At 32.4% G+C, this 15560-nt stretch overlaps 1 protein-coding gene across 1 annotated transcript in view; it reads right to left on the bottom strand.

The window, feature by feature from the left end:
• DCX-EMAP (Doublecortin-domain-containing echinoderm-microtubule-associated protein) overlaps positions 1–15560 on the bottom strand; it is a 151804-nt gene that overhangs the window by 87983 nt on the left and 48261 nt on the right. The window contains exons 3-4 of the mRNA XM_035352541.2: positions 11945–12185; positions 8713–8862 (exon numbers count right to left, since the gene is read on the bottom strand). Coding sequence (XP_035208432.1) covers positions 8713–8862; positions 11945–12185 — 391 coding nt within the window. The remainder of the gene's footprint in view (positions 1–8712; positions 8863–11944; positions 12186–15560) is intronic.

Raw genomic sequence — 15560 nt, 5'->3', positions numbered from 1 at the left:
CCCTAACACTCACTGCCGAACTATTAATAAATAAATATATATAAACACAAGCATATAAAAAAATCCGCCCTTTCTCACGCAAATAATATTCCTGTAAATGCATTTGCTCTAAGTGTGGGAGTTACCCGCAACAATGTCCGAGATTTTTCTTTCAGAATGAAAGAGTTTAGAAACTGACGTAGCGAAATTTATTTGCAATCCTTAGGGAATAATCAAGTTTCCCGCGTCGAGAGCAAAAACTGCACTAAAACTTTTATGTGCGTATGTGTATGTATATATCCTAAATATATATATATATATATATATATCCTAAACTTACGTACGTATATATCTTAACTTAGAGGTGTAAAACTTGTTTCTAAGAATTAAAGCTATATCTTTCATCTTGCTAATCAAGATATATATAAATTTGGCACCCGTAAGAACTTACTAATTACGATATTAATTTGGAACTGCCAAGTTCAAAACTCTTCCGTCCTCTTTTCCCTTTACAGGACCTAAGGGAGCTTTTCTCTAATGACAGTCTGTCACGCAATCTCTGAGTAATCTGGCGTTTTATCCAATCAATCTCTTAGCTTAGATGAAATCTCTTGGTATACAAAGGGGATTTTAACATTTTACAGCAAGGAAACATACTTTCTCCGCCTTATATATATAAATTATAGAAAGACATTAATTTCGTAAATGTTCTTTACAAAATGGATTCCTTTCCTCATTTCGACGATAAGTGCGGATATAGATATATGTTGAAGAAATATTTAGTAAAAGAAAATAGTTTGAATTTATTTAAAGATAAATGAAGCAGCATGTCACTTTTTTTCTTTTGGAATTAATAAATTAAAATCTTTGTTCTTGCCTCAAGAACTCTTAATTTTATTAAAGATTAATTAAATTTCACGTTTTCTTCTGCACGTTTTAATTTATTTTAACAGAAAATGTTAACATTTGCCGTGTTACTATCCCATTCCTGTTTTTGATCAACTGAAGGTGGACTAAATTTGAGTTAACTTTTTTTTAAAATTCTATTTAAATCCATTAAAACATGAAGAAGAAGAACTGAAGTTCTTAACAGGAAATCGACACTAAGCTTGTATTTCAAAGCAACGAAATATAGCAACATTCTATGTAAATGATTTAAGGTAGTGATTAAAATTAGTATCACTGCATCAAGCATTTAAATGTATGTCTTCCTATTACCAATAATGCCAAAAGGAATTGCATTTCTGTAAACACAAGACAATATACGTAAATCTCAGTTTTTTTTTAAATTATTCAGGTATTTGAAGTTTTATTTTTTTATAAGACATTTAAATTAAAATTATTTCTTACATTCTTCGGTAATTAGTTAAAAATACCTAAATAAAAATTTAATTTACTGTACTTTATAGCCAGTGTTTAAGCGAATTCCACGGAGAGAAAATGTATTACTTTTCTTAATTTAGTGATCCATTTACGCTTTATAAGATCTTTTGAAATTCATCATTTGAAGAGATTTCGCTTAAAGCAATAAAATACGTTCCGCCATCTTACAAATTTTTAAACTGCACTTATTTATTTTCTTAAATGCTATTAAAATCTTATTTTTCTGTTAAAATAAAATCGATGACAATGGTTTATGAGACCATTATAACCAGTCATTAGCACTTAGAAATATTCACTAATAACGATGTTCCTTCTTTTGCGTTCAGTTTGGTTAACTTGGCTGAAGTCTGATTATTTTTTACTCTTCTTAAACAAATTATCGTCGACTATAACAATGCACCGACTCCATTTTCTGCCTTTCTTCATCTATTTCGCAAATGAATGTCTCTCAAGATAACTATTTTAGTATCTACGGTTTTATCTACATTTTGCCTGCATTCATCTCTAAGTTATTTCAGAAATAATTTTATTGCACACGAATCAGCAAACAGCAGTTGTTAAGCAATATAACAAATAATCTAAAAAAAAAGTGGATACCTCTCTTTTCATTATTTGCCCAAATTATGTTTATTTATTTGTTACGTGCTCGGCTATGAAAGGTAGGAATGCCCCGTGGAGAACCTTTTAATGGAAACTGACGAATCCACATTACACCATAGAGGTAAGAAAGGCAGGAGTGGCCAAACCGCCATTAGAAGTGAACCACTGCTCCGAAGCTTCGGTCACCAGATGGGGTGTTTTTTGTTTACATTCAGAAGCTCGCTTGACAGCGCTCTGATAATATTTCGACACACGGCAGTTCCATACAAATCGAAAAACGGGACACTTCCGCATAAAAGAAACATTCCTAATATGATGGATAATAGCAATTTGTATAGTTTAGTTACATTTACGCAAAAATCACATCTTGGTTATTTTTCGATAACTCAAAACAGCGATTTTGATTATGAATTGTTTTATAAAATTCTAAGCTGTTGAACTACAAAAATATAAATTTTAGCAAAAACGCTATGCATAAAGAATGAAAAATACCTCACCGCACCTTTAAAATTGTATACATTTTTCGATACCCTTAATACAGTATTCGCTACTTTTATTTTATGTTCCAAACGCCAAAATGTTTTAAATAAAATATTTTTTTTCACATCCACATATTATTTTAACATGTACTTTTTAAAATTAGTGTAAATTACTTTACTCGAAAAATATAGTGAATGCACAGAAATTAAAAATTTCCACATGCCTGAAATGAAAAATATTAACTATGTATAGGTATTTATGCATATGCTTCCCAAAAGCATGTATCTGCCTTTAACAAAATACGTAAATATTTATTAAATTATTTATAAATGTATTTGAAATGAAGGATTCATTCTTTCATAAATAACTGTGAAAGTTACTGTGAAGAAATCAAATTATTAAATGTATCTAAATTTATAATAATTATAAATATTATCTAAATGTATAATAACCTCAACATTGAATTGTAAACATAAATTGACATCCTCTTGACAAATACGTTATAAAACTTATTTAAGCAAGAATTGTTCACACTGGAACGCAATCTGTTAAAAGGTATTGTAAAGCGATTTCTATAAGATGCGTACTTAAGAAAGTAATAAAGAAGAGTTTTGGAATATGTATTGTTGAAATTAAGGGTAAAAAAATCTAATAAGTATAATTAAAAGAATTATTCCTCTTACATTTTATAATAAGTCAGTTACAAGTTTTAAATAATATTAAAAAAATAATCCTTATTTTATTCCCTTTCAGAAATATTCAGAGAAAGTTAAGTACTATTTAAAGTATTTCGCTATTAAATTAAAAGGTGCTCTAATTTGAAATGGACCGAATAGAGCATTAATTATCGATTGACTTATAGTTTTCGATTTAAAAGATGCCTTAGAAGCTAAAAAATCATGTCACATTTGAGAAAGTATTTCAGGAAGAAGCTCTATAAATAGAAAAGAAATAATGCATAATTTTAATAATACAATAAACTTTGATCTTAACTTTTGTAATCTTTAACCGAATCAAATCGAATTACCTTAAATTTTTTTCTAATGTAATTAACGAAAACTTGTGAAAATATTTCAAATTAAACCATTCTGAGTAAACTGTTCTGTGAAAAGTATAGCATTTAATTTCGTTCAGAATGAAATGTTGTTTAAAAATGTACTCTTTTCATATACTTAGGACTCTGAAGTATTGTATAAAAAGAAAACATATACATTTATATGCATATTTACGACGTAATTACAAAATATTTGCATCCAATCGTGTCAAAACCCATTGAACTCAATGGTAAATTACCCAATGTTTTGGTCACCAAAGCTGGGTATAAGGAAACCGGTTTAGGGCCACTCCATCTAACTTCCTGCCTCCATGCATTACACATGGGGAAAAACTTTAAGACGCCCCGCCATGATTCGAACTTGATTTCAGCATCGCTAACCATTCTACCAATCACGGCGGCTCCCAGTATCAATCAATATGCCCAGTAGCCATTTATTTCCTGCAAACTACAATAAACTATACAAGTCAGCAGAAAGAAAAACTGAACGTCATATTGTGATACAATGCAAAATTAAGGGAAGAACAACTGAAAAGGAAACTCAGATTGGCATAGGTTCACGCTCCCTTTTCTTTACTTAATTTTACATCAGTCAGTACAAAGATACATGCATACAGATATAAAAGAACTTCTTTTTAAAAAAAGAATACATGTCTCGATATATTTGGGAGAAGGCAGTATATTATTAAGTAATCTAATTAAAACCTAAATTCAAAGTTAAACTCTGTAGTGGAAGCACATAATACAAGGCATCAAATATAATTTGATTTAATCGCATCAACATTTATATTAACGTAAGATCGTAAATTATTATTAAATCTCTTAGCTTGTTCCAAGTAGGTTAAGGCAGAAGCTAGACAAGCAACTCTGTAATTACACAGATGATCGAGGTATTGTTAAATTCGGGTAACTGTTACGTTCCACCCAATATTGAGGAAGAACAGTTCGGGGAAGGGCGGTCGGTGAGTTTCCCACCTCTCTTGCCCTATCATAAAATCTCTCCAGAGGAATTTCGGCTCGCCGTGTATTTTGAATGCTTCCTAGCCGCATAGACACTATACGCTTACAAACATCCATGCCATTTCCAGGATTCGAAGCCAGGCAGTCAGCGTCGCTAACTACTATACCGGTGGCTAGGCAGGAGTTTGTTCTAAGCCAGTGGTCGTCCGACGACCACTGGCTCTTTAGACACTTGAATGAGGCTCTGACACGAATCGATTTCGACTACGTGCGAACTAGCGGGGTTTCGGTCTGGTTCACGCAGCGCAGGCGGTTGCGGTGTCTGCAGAGCGAAGGACACACACTCGACTAATGCGCAAGTTCAGCGGGAGGGAGCCAATCACTGCTTGTCAGTCAGCCAAGTGGCGTTGTCAGCGCTTGGAGTCGGAAAGTACTGAAAAGTCTCACGCGCAGAAGAGACTACCTACTCGGTGCGTTATGCTACTCGTATCTTTCAACTAGCTGCAGATCTTACCAGTATTTTTGGCATCAATTTAAATAAGTTGATTTAACTTTATGTTCCTGATTTTATTGTTATAAAAAGGATTGGATTTGATTATTTAATAATGGCAAAGCACACGAGGGCTATCTGCCTAAAGGGAGGGATGCCTTCGTGGAGGACTTTCTAAGGGGAACTGGTTCGTATACACGTTACACATGGGGAAAACCTCGAAAACGCCCATGCAGACAGCCCGTTCGCGGGATTCGAACCTCGGACCGAACTACCAGTATTCAGCGTCTTTTTGTTATAAAAAGAAACGGGTTTCTGGGTGCCACCTATTTGACTTAGCTACAAAATTATGTCAAACAGAAGCAAATGAAAAACGGAAGACGAAAACCGTGAATTTAAAGTTGAATGGACTGAATCCGTTCACGTTTATGCAAAACTTAAATGGCCTTCCGACCTGTTTTATCTGTCAAGAAAGACTGGCGAATAACAAAAAAATCAAATTTGGAAATACACTTTATAACTAAACACGCGTCAATTGGCAGTAAATATTCCACCGATGATGCGACGAAGAAAGCAGTTGAAAACTTCAAAAGAGGCAATATTAATTAAGTTCGTATTTAATTATTTGGTGCAATCTTCAAACAATGTTAATAATGCATGCTTTATTATTAGTAGAGCGATTGCTAAGAGAGACAAACCATATATAGATGATGCAAACGTTAAAAGTTGTTTTATAAATGCAACCAGAGAGCTATTCACGGATTTCATGAATAAGGCGGAAAATGTGTTTCAAAAAATTAAAGAGTTACCACTGTCTGTTAAAACAGTATTACCAATCATCAAATCAAAAATCCTAAAGTGGTTTCAGCATTATCAATAGCTATTGACAAATCTTGTGATATAACTGACACAGTGCCAAGTTTCACTTTTTTTTCCATTTATTTGGTCTACGGACCCTAAAGAACAAATTTCAGGTTTATTGCCACAGAAACGTAAACCCACCAGCAGCCGGAGGGGGGGGGAAATCGATTAACACTAGTAATTACGACCTGGGTTCGGAGCCAGGCAAACGAGCTGGTTGCATGAGAGTTTTGGTGTTTTCCCCATGTGTAAAGTGTATACGAACGAATTTTCCTAAGAACGTCCTGCATGAAGGTATTCCCCCTAGTGTGCTTTGCCATAATAAACTAAAACCGAAACCAAGCCACTGAAGCGTCAAACACGTGGCGAGGATATTGCAAATGCTGTCACAGAATGCATGGAGAAACATCGCATTCCACTTGATAAAACTGTTTCAATTTCAAAACAATGTTTTGTTTTATTCTTTTTCCATGTGTTTCGAAGGTGTGAAGGGAAAATTTTGCTACATTAAAGATTCGATTTTTTGGTTTTATATGAATTTTAATGTCTCAAATGAAAATTTAATTGGTTCTTTTTTCAGTTTTTGATCTAAAATGAACCAGGAGAACGAAACACTTTTTCGAAAAATATTAATCGACTTTTATGAAGCTTCATTTCATTTTCCCCTGATGAGTTATGAATTGGAGTTTTAGTAAAAGGAGATGAACTTTTTTATATTTTTATTATCCTGTATATTTTTTCCCTTTTGCATTTTTATTTTTCGAGTTTGTACTGCTATGAATTTTTATTTTGTTTTTGATTTGTTTAGATATTTTGTTAAACCTCTTATACACGGTTGCAATTATTAATATTGTTGAGGAACTGCCTTGCTTTGACTCCAATTTACTTTTAAGTTTAGATGCTTTAAGTTTATTTTACTTCTATATTGCAGTTATAGCGCAGGACGAGTATAATAATTTTGTTTTTAATTTTTAGTCTCTTATTCTGTTTCTTTATGTATGTATATATAGATATATATAGATATAGATATAGATATATGTATATATGTAATATCTAAATATACTGCTTTGTGAAGTAACTGTATATCCTTATGTGCCTAACTATACATATATATGAGTAATATAAATTCTGTAAATATCTTGATGATTGGGAGATAGCTGGTGACGTTGGTAACACTTCTTCGCGTAGATACAAAGAACGAAGGCTTTTTCGCGTAGATACAAAGGTGAGATTTACAGAGAGATCTGGCTGAGGACAAAATATAATTTATTATGTTTCACATATTCTTTTCACATCATCATGGGAGACTTATGCATTCCACAATTTTGTATAGCTCATCACACCTTTAGACACTGGACGACACAGAAAACGAGCGACGCGTGCTAACATAGCAAGGGAAAATAAAAAAGTACGTACGCATTCAGCAGTAGCGAGAGATATATAGTAGTCAAAGGTTTTTTTTTAATTTGAGTGGATAAGAGCTGTTCGCATTGCAGAGTCAAATAAGAAAACATGAAACAGCTTAATTTTGAAAGGACGCAGTCCAGTTTAAGTTATTATAAGCAATTAAAATGCCGTTTCTGGTCGAATATAAACGAATCTTCCATTTACGACGATGACGCATTTTAGAAGACATTTTATGAGATAAAGTAGAAATTGCATGTCAGGTCACTTCATGTAAATGATCCTAATAGGTTGATTCTTATAACGTAGTTTAATTCAAGCTCACTTCACTCACCCACGAGGATAATCTAATGTATATTTTGAGCTAAATTATGCTAGTACGTTTATTTGAAAAGCAAACATTTTAACTATTCTAGTGTGATATTTAAAATGTAAACTACGCTAGTTTGTCAAGTAGTTAAACTATGCTTGTATGCTTATTTAAAATGTAAATGCAAATAATAAATTATATTAATGTATATTTTTAACGTTACGCTGCGCATAACGACAAATTTCGTTTTCAGAAATGCATTTTAAGAAAATAAGGCTGCCTTATATTCCGACCAGGAACGATAATGGATTATCATCTAATTATGAAATAAAAGCTACACTTATAATAACTTTCTTCTTCATAGATATCAAAGTTTTAGGTAGCCTGTTTTATCCTTGTAGGACAGTGATACGGCGACCGCTGGAAAAATCATTAAAACTACAAATTCATATTAATATCCTTTTTAATTTTGGACTCCTACGAATAATATTTATGCTATTATATTCACAAATTAATATTAATTAATAGTGTTACATTAGTATACTTTGCCCTATTGGATTTAATATTTTTTGTTACTGCAGTTATCCCTATTCCAGTTAATACTGTATTCTTTTATTTACACTGAATTTGCTAAGTGTAGATTTTATTAAATACTTTTGCGTTAAGAACTAACGCTTATGAACAGTTTATTGTTTATGGACATTACATATTTTATCTTCAAGTTTCTGTCGAATAAAAGAAATGGAGATAAAAAATAAAAATAATACGAAGCATGCGCCAAACGACATATTCACAGAATTTCCTTTTAAATCAATATAAATAACATTTAGAGTTAAGTGCTAAGTTTAAAAAATAGCATGAGTGCTTTGATACATATTCGGCCATTCGTTTACTTTAAAATTAAGAATGAAAAGTTTTCATGAGTTTTTAAGATCTTAATCATGAGAAAACCATACAATTCTTTATAAACGAATATAGCTTAAGAAAGAAAAAAATTGCAAGAGTTTTGTACTCATTATGTACCAGAGAGACAAAAATTTAATTAACAGAATTAACATTTTAGTTTTACAACATATTTACAACTTGAATTCAAGACAATTTTAAAATAATAAATATAGTATTTTAGTGGTTCACACAGTCCACAAAAGAAATAAATAAACATTTAAATAAAATGAACATGTGCTTATTTACCACAGTATGTCTTCCGTATGTCCTATATAATGCCGCTGTGTCCCATTGGTATAATGATGTAAAATTGCAATGGCACCAACGTAATATGCTAATTCTCCGGAAGCCAACATGAACAAATTTCGACCTGGATCGAGGCCATGATACCCATGTCTGGTACTGAATAAAGGAAGACAAGCATAGAAAATTGGCAGCAACTACTTTTTTGAAAGGTTCATATTTTGAGGAAATACATTTCGAAAAGGCTTTTTAAGTCTGTACAATAATTTGAATATAAAACAGGATTAGTAAATATTTTTTTTTGAAAATTAATTTAAAATGTTCATGAAGTGGGTTTGCTAGAAAATATAATGTGTGAAATGGTTTCCAATAATTAAGAAGTAAAAGTACGAAGCAGTGATTTTTAAAAAGAAATTCGAAGTTTGTGATATTTCTGCATATTAACCGAAATTTAACCGAAATTCATATTTATATATATCAAAGGACAACACTCGTACAAGATAATTAAATTTATCATGAAAACCGCTAGTTCGAAGTTATTTTTTAATATGGGCCTGAATTAAGAAAAAATCCTTTTAAGATTAAAAAAGTTTGTAAAATGGTTATAAGATCTCCTTTAACATATGACAGTGCCAAAGCTATTTATAGAAAAAAGATCAGTTTATGTCAAGCGGAAATAGTAATAATACTGAAAGTGGGTCACCTGTGTTTCGTAGATGCTGGAACTAATATAAACGCCTATGCTTTGTATATTTTGGAAAGAGTATATAAATATTCCTAAAACAACATTTCCGAAAAGTATAGTGAAAAAGTTAGGGACAGTAGATATAGATTTCTTCACTTCTTTACCCACCGGGAACAATAGAAAACACGTTACGAAGAATAAGATCATCCTAACAGCGGATGAAAGACAACAGCTTTCATTTTGCCCTCGAAATTTGATGAAGAAAGTCTCTAGACAAAGTAACAAATAATGTACGTATGCCCCTGCTTTCCGGCACAAAAAGGAGCATCACATTTTGTAAGCCATTGCATGAGCTAAATTGAAATGATAAAAGCATATTTTATTTAAATTTAAAGGCAATTCAACAACAGCCTTCTTAAATGAAATTCAGATATACGACATGGAAAAAGCAAGGTAGATGACATCATTCCTCAAATATCTGTCAATCATACATAAACATTAAATAGCCAAAATGTTACACCTTCTTAACGGTATGCCGGTTTGTCTCCAGCATGAACGACAGCTTAATATACAAAGGTATGCACGGTGCGTCTACAACGTTTTAGAACCAAACAGTAATTAATAGCATATATCACTATGACATCTCAACTTCCTTTTTCTAAAATGTCGTCTCCACACGGACAGAGCTTTTTATGCACTTAATCGTTTGCTTTGATCACTTAATATTGCTTTCATGGATCTGAATTTAATCACTTTTAATTTTTGTCATGGATTTAAAGTTTTTCCTGTAAAGCAGAAAAAAAAAAAAAAAACAATTATGGGATCATTCCAAAAGTTATAGTAAACACACAAAAATCAAGCATTAACATGATTACATGTTTTTGTTCGTACGAACGATTTCGAGAGAGATGCAAAGATGTTGATGATGACCCCAGGAGTGGTCGCCTTTCGCCATCTGGAATATGATATCATCGAAAAAATCGTCACCTGTTTCTTCGAATGATAGCTGAAGAGCTTAACATCAGTAAAGACACTGTTTATAAAACTGTCGTGGAAGAGAATGAAAAAAAAAAAATTTTCACCCCCCCCCCCACTGACTGCAGAATAAAGGCAGGATACAATATCAGTATATCATGATTTGTTTCGAATGGCAAACATTAATCTATATTTTTTTTCAATACATTCTAACAGGATATGGAACTTTTATGATTGTGAAAGAAAACTGCAGCCATCCATTTGGGGTGGAGCTATTTCACTACGGCCACAGAAGCTTCGATTTCAGAAATCTCGGAAAAAGAGCATGTTGGTGAATTCTTTTGATCGAAAACGCATAATTATCAGGATTTTGTTTTGCAGGGACAAACGATAAACATCTTTCTATAATAAAGGAGTAATAGACAGACTTTTGAAGGGAATTCAGCATGTTTAGCCTGAAAACGCTCAACTAAATAACTCATTTCTGTAGCACTACAATGCTCCGTTAGAAATTCCATTCTCCTCAAACAGTTTATAGAAAAGAAATGTGGTACAATTTTCAACCCCATTTATTCACCTAATTTTGCACTAGCTGACTACTTTCTCTTCCCTGAAGTCAAGTCCTTATTTTAACAGAACTAAAAAGATACAGAAAACCGTAACTAGAGACTTAAACACAATTTCAAAAGATGAGTTCTAAAAAAGATTCAGGCAGCTGTGTGAACGTTGAACAAAAGCGTTGATTAATAAAGATTGCATGTTGAACGGTAAGATGCAAGAACGTTATTTTCTTCATCTTGCGGTTTTGTACCAGCTTAGATATATAATTTTGTAAACACACGCATATTACGTAAGATGGTGAAGCATAGCTACAGTAACTGCACGTCGCGCGTGTTACAACATTGCCTACAGGTCAAGCCTAGACATTTTGCTGGCTTTATAGATCCATTATTTCCCACAAAAGAGACTGAAATAGATAACACAATTACTATTCAAAAACACAGACAGGTACAGCAGAAATATTTCAATTTTAAATTTAGTAAAGTTTGCCAGTTTTGAAGTTTTAATCATTATTTAAAAATAATGTATTTTTAATTATTTTTTTTAAATCAGGTTAATGTTTTTACTTAATTATTCTTTCCGCTAATACGGTCGTTTAAATTTCTCGTAATTAGCAGCAATTAGCAGCAATTACAGCTGAAAAATTATTCTGACAAAAAGTCTATTTTTTGCTAATTTTCCTATTTCTCTCTCACTTTCGTTTTCAAGTTTTGTGAAAAATTCTCAACATGGCAGCTTTCTATTACCTTGTCAGATAAAATACGACAAATCAGTTACTAAAAATTTCTTACCCTTGGTTTTAACAACCATTTAAAATATAAATTCCAGTCTGTAATACTGTTGATCGGTATAGCCTTTTAATGATAGCTAAATAACGGAATATTATTGGTCTTATATAATATTTCTTTACCTTTGCAATCACACGATACCGAACATTTTTCCATAAGTCATCTTACCGTATCTTAATCATACAATATACAAACACAAGTACTAAGACATGAAATAAAAGGATACACCCAAGCTATTTCTAAACGCTTGTTTGGAGGACTGTTGTTTGTAGTTTTGGTCTGCGTTGCATCTTTCTTGGCATTCTTAGGTTGAGTACGTGAATTATTTGCTTGTCCTTTAGATGTCCGTATCGGTTTCCGCGTTCTCACTGTGGGAGATACACGGATTGTATCGAGTACTTGGCTTGTTGTATCTGAAGGATGATCGTTGTTTGTTGAGACTTCATCAGCCATCAGATTAATGTCACCTGAAATTATTAAAAAATAAGGTAGGTATATATACAGTTCAAAAAGATTAAGACCTAAAAGACAGAATTTTTACAAAAAAAAAAAAAAAAAAAAAAAAAAAAAAAAAAAACACCACTGTATTCAATTCTCATGGTGAAAATGTAACTGGGAAAAATTATTGAATTTATTATTAAAATTAATATGTTTTGTAGTATTTATAGAAGTATGCCCCTGAAATATATTGAGAGCTACATCTTTTCAAATAAAAAAAAATTTCGAACTAACACATCTTACATCTTAATTTACAAGGGCATTTAAATGAGTTCAAAATTCAGTCATCCATAAATTTTTGAAAATAAACTTTTTTCTCTCACTTTTTCATTCCTTTAACATATTTTAGAGAGAAAAAGTCACCTGCGTGCATTCTGAATAAAAATAGTGAGTCAAAATTTTTTCCTAATTCTCTTATGAGTTAAATTACAACCACTAAATTTCAAACAAATGCTTTTCTAAAATTAATTTGTTTTTATGGTTATGTTTCTAAGAAAACATTTTGTAGTTGAAATAAAGTATTTATTTAGTGAAATCAACTCTGAAATACGCTATTTTGAGAGTGACATGTAACATTCCGTTTAGAGATAATACACAAGCACATTAAAATTTAGTGAACCTAAACTAAAATCTACATGAAATGGCCTTTAAGTGCTGCTAAATAAATAGTTTGTTTGAAAAATGCACAAGAGACAAAATTTCAGAAGTGATAGTGACGGTCGCAGTTGGCTTAATAAGGAAGTAGCCTGGCGGCAAACACGCGCCACTAAGGACTCCTAAGCTCTCCTACTGATGTAAGCTGAACCTGTATGACTAGCGATCTGAAAATCCTCTTATTATGGGGAAAGGAAAAAAAAAAAAGAAAAAGAAAAGATGTTTTAAGAATTAAAATGGTATTGGTGTGCTGTACTGGCGGAAAACAAACAAATCAGCCTGAATGACATTCGAAATAGCTAATTGGATTAAACGCCCCCCCAAAAAACCCTTAAACCCCCCCCGAAAGGTTTTGCTTTTCAGAGAGAAATCCACATCCCCCGCAGGCATAGTTAAAGTGGAAAACATATAACGTTCCTAATTACTTCGTCTATGCTGAACGTAGAGGAACACCTATTGAGCTGTGTAGCGACTTATCTCTGAGTTCACGTGTGTAACGACAAAGTCCAGAGAAGGGTTAAAACACCCTTTTATTCTCTCAAATAAATAATAACAGTTGGCCCTTCTCAGGCTTACAGGAATGTCCTTACCTCGGCTTTAAATCAAGATAAGAAAATAAGTCCTATACTAAACTAAACTGACTTAGCCGAAGCTAGACACAATTACCTAACGTAGTAGGCCCTTAATTAATTTAGCCGGAGATTATCAACAGGCACGTACAATACGGCCGAGCGCAGTTGGCTTAATAAGGAAGTAGCCTGGCGGCAAACACGCGCCACTAAGGAATCCTAAGCTCTCCTACTGATGTAAGCTGAACCTTCATTAAATACTCCTTCTACCTCATTTACATGCAACGCGATACTAAAATCTCATTCCGGTAGGGAGTTGTAAGTGGGAAACAAGAATTTAAAGGAGAAGGTTTGAAAATTAAGAATAACTGTTATAAAATTTAAATAAACCTTACAAACATAAAATCACTTTCCCGCTCCACCAACATTTTTTATTTGCATGATCAAGGTATAATTCATGCATTCGAAATTATGAAAAAAAGCTTGTACTCGGCCATATTTTATAAAAAAATGTCCACTAGTCCGGACAACCAGATATTAACGAAACCCGAGACCGTTATATAGACTCGTTAAAAAAGCTGGGCCGAAGAAGCAAACTTCGCCAAGACATCTTTTAAGACAAGGTCAATACTGAACAATTAGTCTCAAGGAGTCAGGTCCTCAACAGCAGGGACTAAATGACACAGAAAATATTTGAGAAACATTAGAAAGAAGCTAGAGAAATCTGACTGGAAAGCTGATTTGATACCAGACACAAAATTTTTCAGCGAATTCCCTATAAAATCTAGTTCATTAGCGATCGAGAAACAAAATTGCTATTTTAAAATTTCGTATTACTGTAACGTTTATATGAGCTAGCTTCCCTTAAAAAGTTCTCCCCGAATGCATCTTCTCTTAAGAAAGTAGCCTTCCAAGTCTTATAAAAACAAGATTCAATATTCAATCATACAACGCATGAGTGGACATTACTAATACAACGATCAAAAGACTCAAAATTTTAGTAACTGAAGTTAACCTCAGCTAGTTTCAGATGAAACAGTTTTGATCTGATAGATTCGCGAACAGGCAGAACTAACGATACTTCACTCAAAAAATCTTTATGTTAAAACTGGTTTGAGCCTTCATCCACTTACTTAGAAATGTTGCAATACTCACATACTGCTAATGTTTTTATCAATAAAAAACGATCTCAGATAACCAACTTACATTTTAATATATTGTTTCTTCAAAAAAGAAAAAGAAGGGGGAGAACAGAGAGAGGTAGAAAGAAAAATAAATAAATATGCAGCGTCAGAGAATAAGCACATACAACATTCATTTAGGATTGCAAATAAGTGAGGTTTATTTATTGCGTAAAATTTGAAACAAAACGAACATAAGTAAGTTTCTGGCTCTTTTTATTCATTAAATTTTTATTTCTTTATAATATACATTATATTAAAATCATAAAACACCAGATTCTTACTACTTGTTCATGTTGGTGTCTGATTACTTAAATGCCTAGGAGCAACAAAATTATGCAGTCTGGTTGGTTAGTCGAATATAGCGAAAGCTGCGATGAGCATATGACTAATAAGAGGGCTGTCATTGTAAAGGACTTTCAAAGGGAAACTGGCTCGTATAGCATTATACATATAGTAACTAAGAAAACATACCAGCACTTAGCCAGTTCACTGGAATTTAAAGTTGAGACAAACTACAAAATCAAGCTGAATATCATTGTACATATTATTATCAATAAATTTCTCGAGAAATATCGAATACAATTTCTTTTTCTTGAGTAATGAAAATTGGCAAAAAATATTAAACATTAGTACTCAAATAATTATCAACAAAATTGCATTATGAAGGGAATTTCTGGGTACCACGCTTTCAAAAAAGAAATTCTTTTCTATTGGAACTATAAGCACTCCATATTTTAAGCTCATGATATTTCGAAAAATTGCATTGAGGAAATAATAAGAGACAAGAAAAAAATATATCAATATATACAAATTCTATATCGAATCTTTCGTAACAAATTGATTTAAAAAGAGCTTACAGATTAATTCTAAACACACGAGAGGCTGCAAAATCATGTTCCGTTTTTCATCCGAAAGTTTACCTGGTGTAAAGACATCA

The sequence above is a fragment of the Stegodyphus dumicola genome, chromosome X1 (genome assembly GCF_044657685.1).
Source record: "Stegodyphus dumicola isolate Sdum_Otavi_A_Nest chromosome X1, ASM4465768v1".
NCBI classification, from domain to species: Eukaryota; Metazoa; Arthropoda; class Arachnida; order Araneae; family Eresidae; genus Stegodyphus; species Stegodyphus dumicola.
This window is presented reverse-complemented; position numbering and strand designations above follow the sequence as displayed.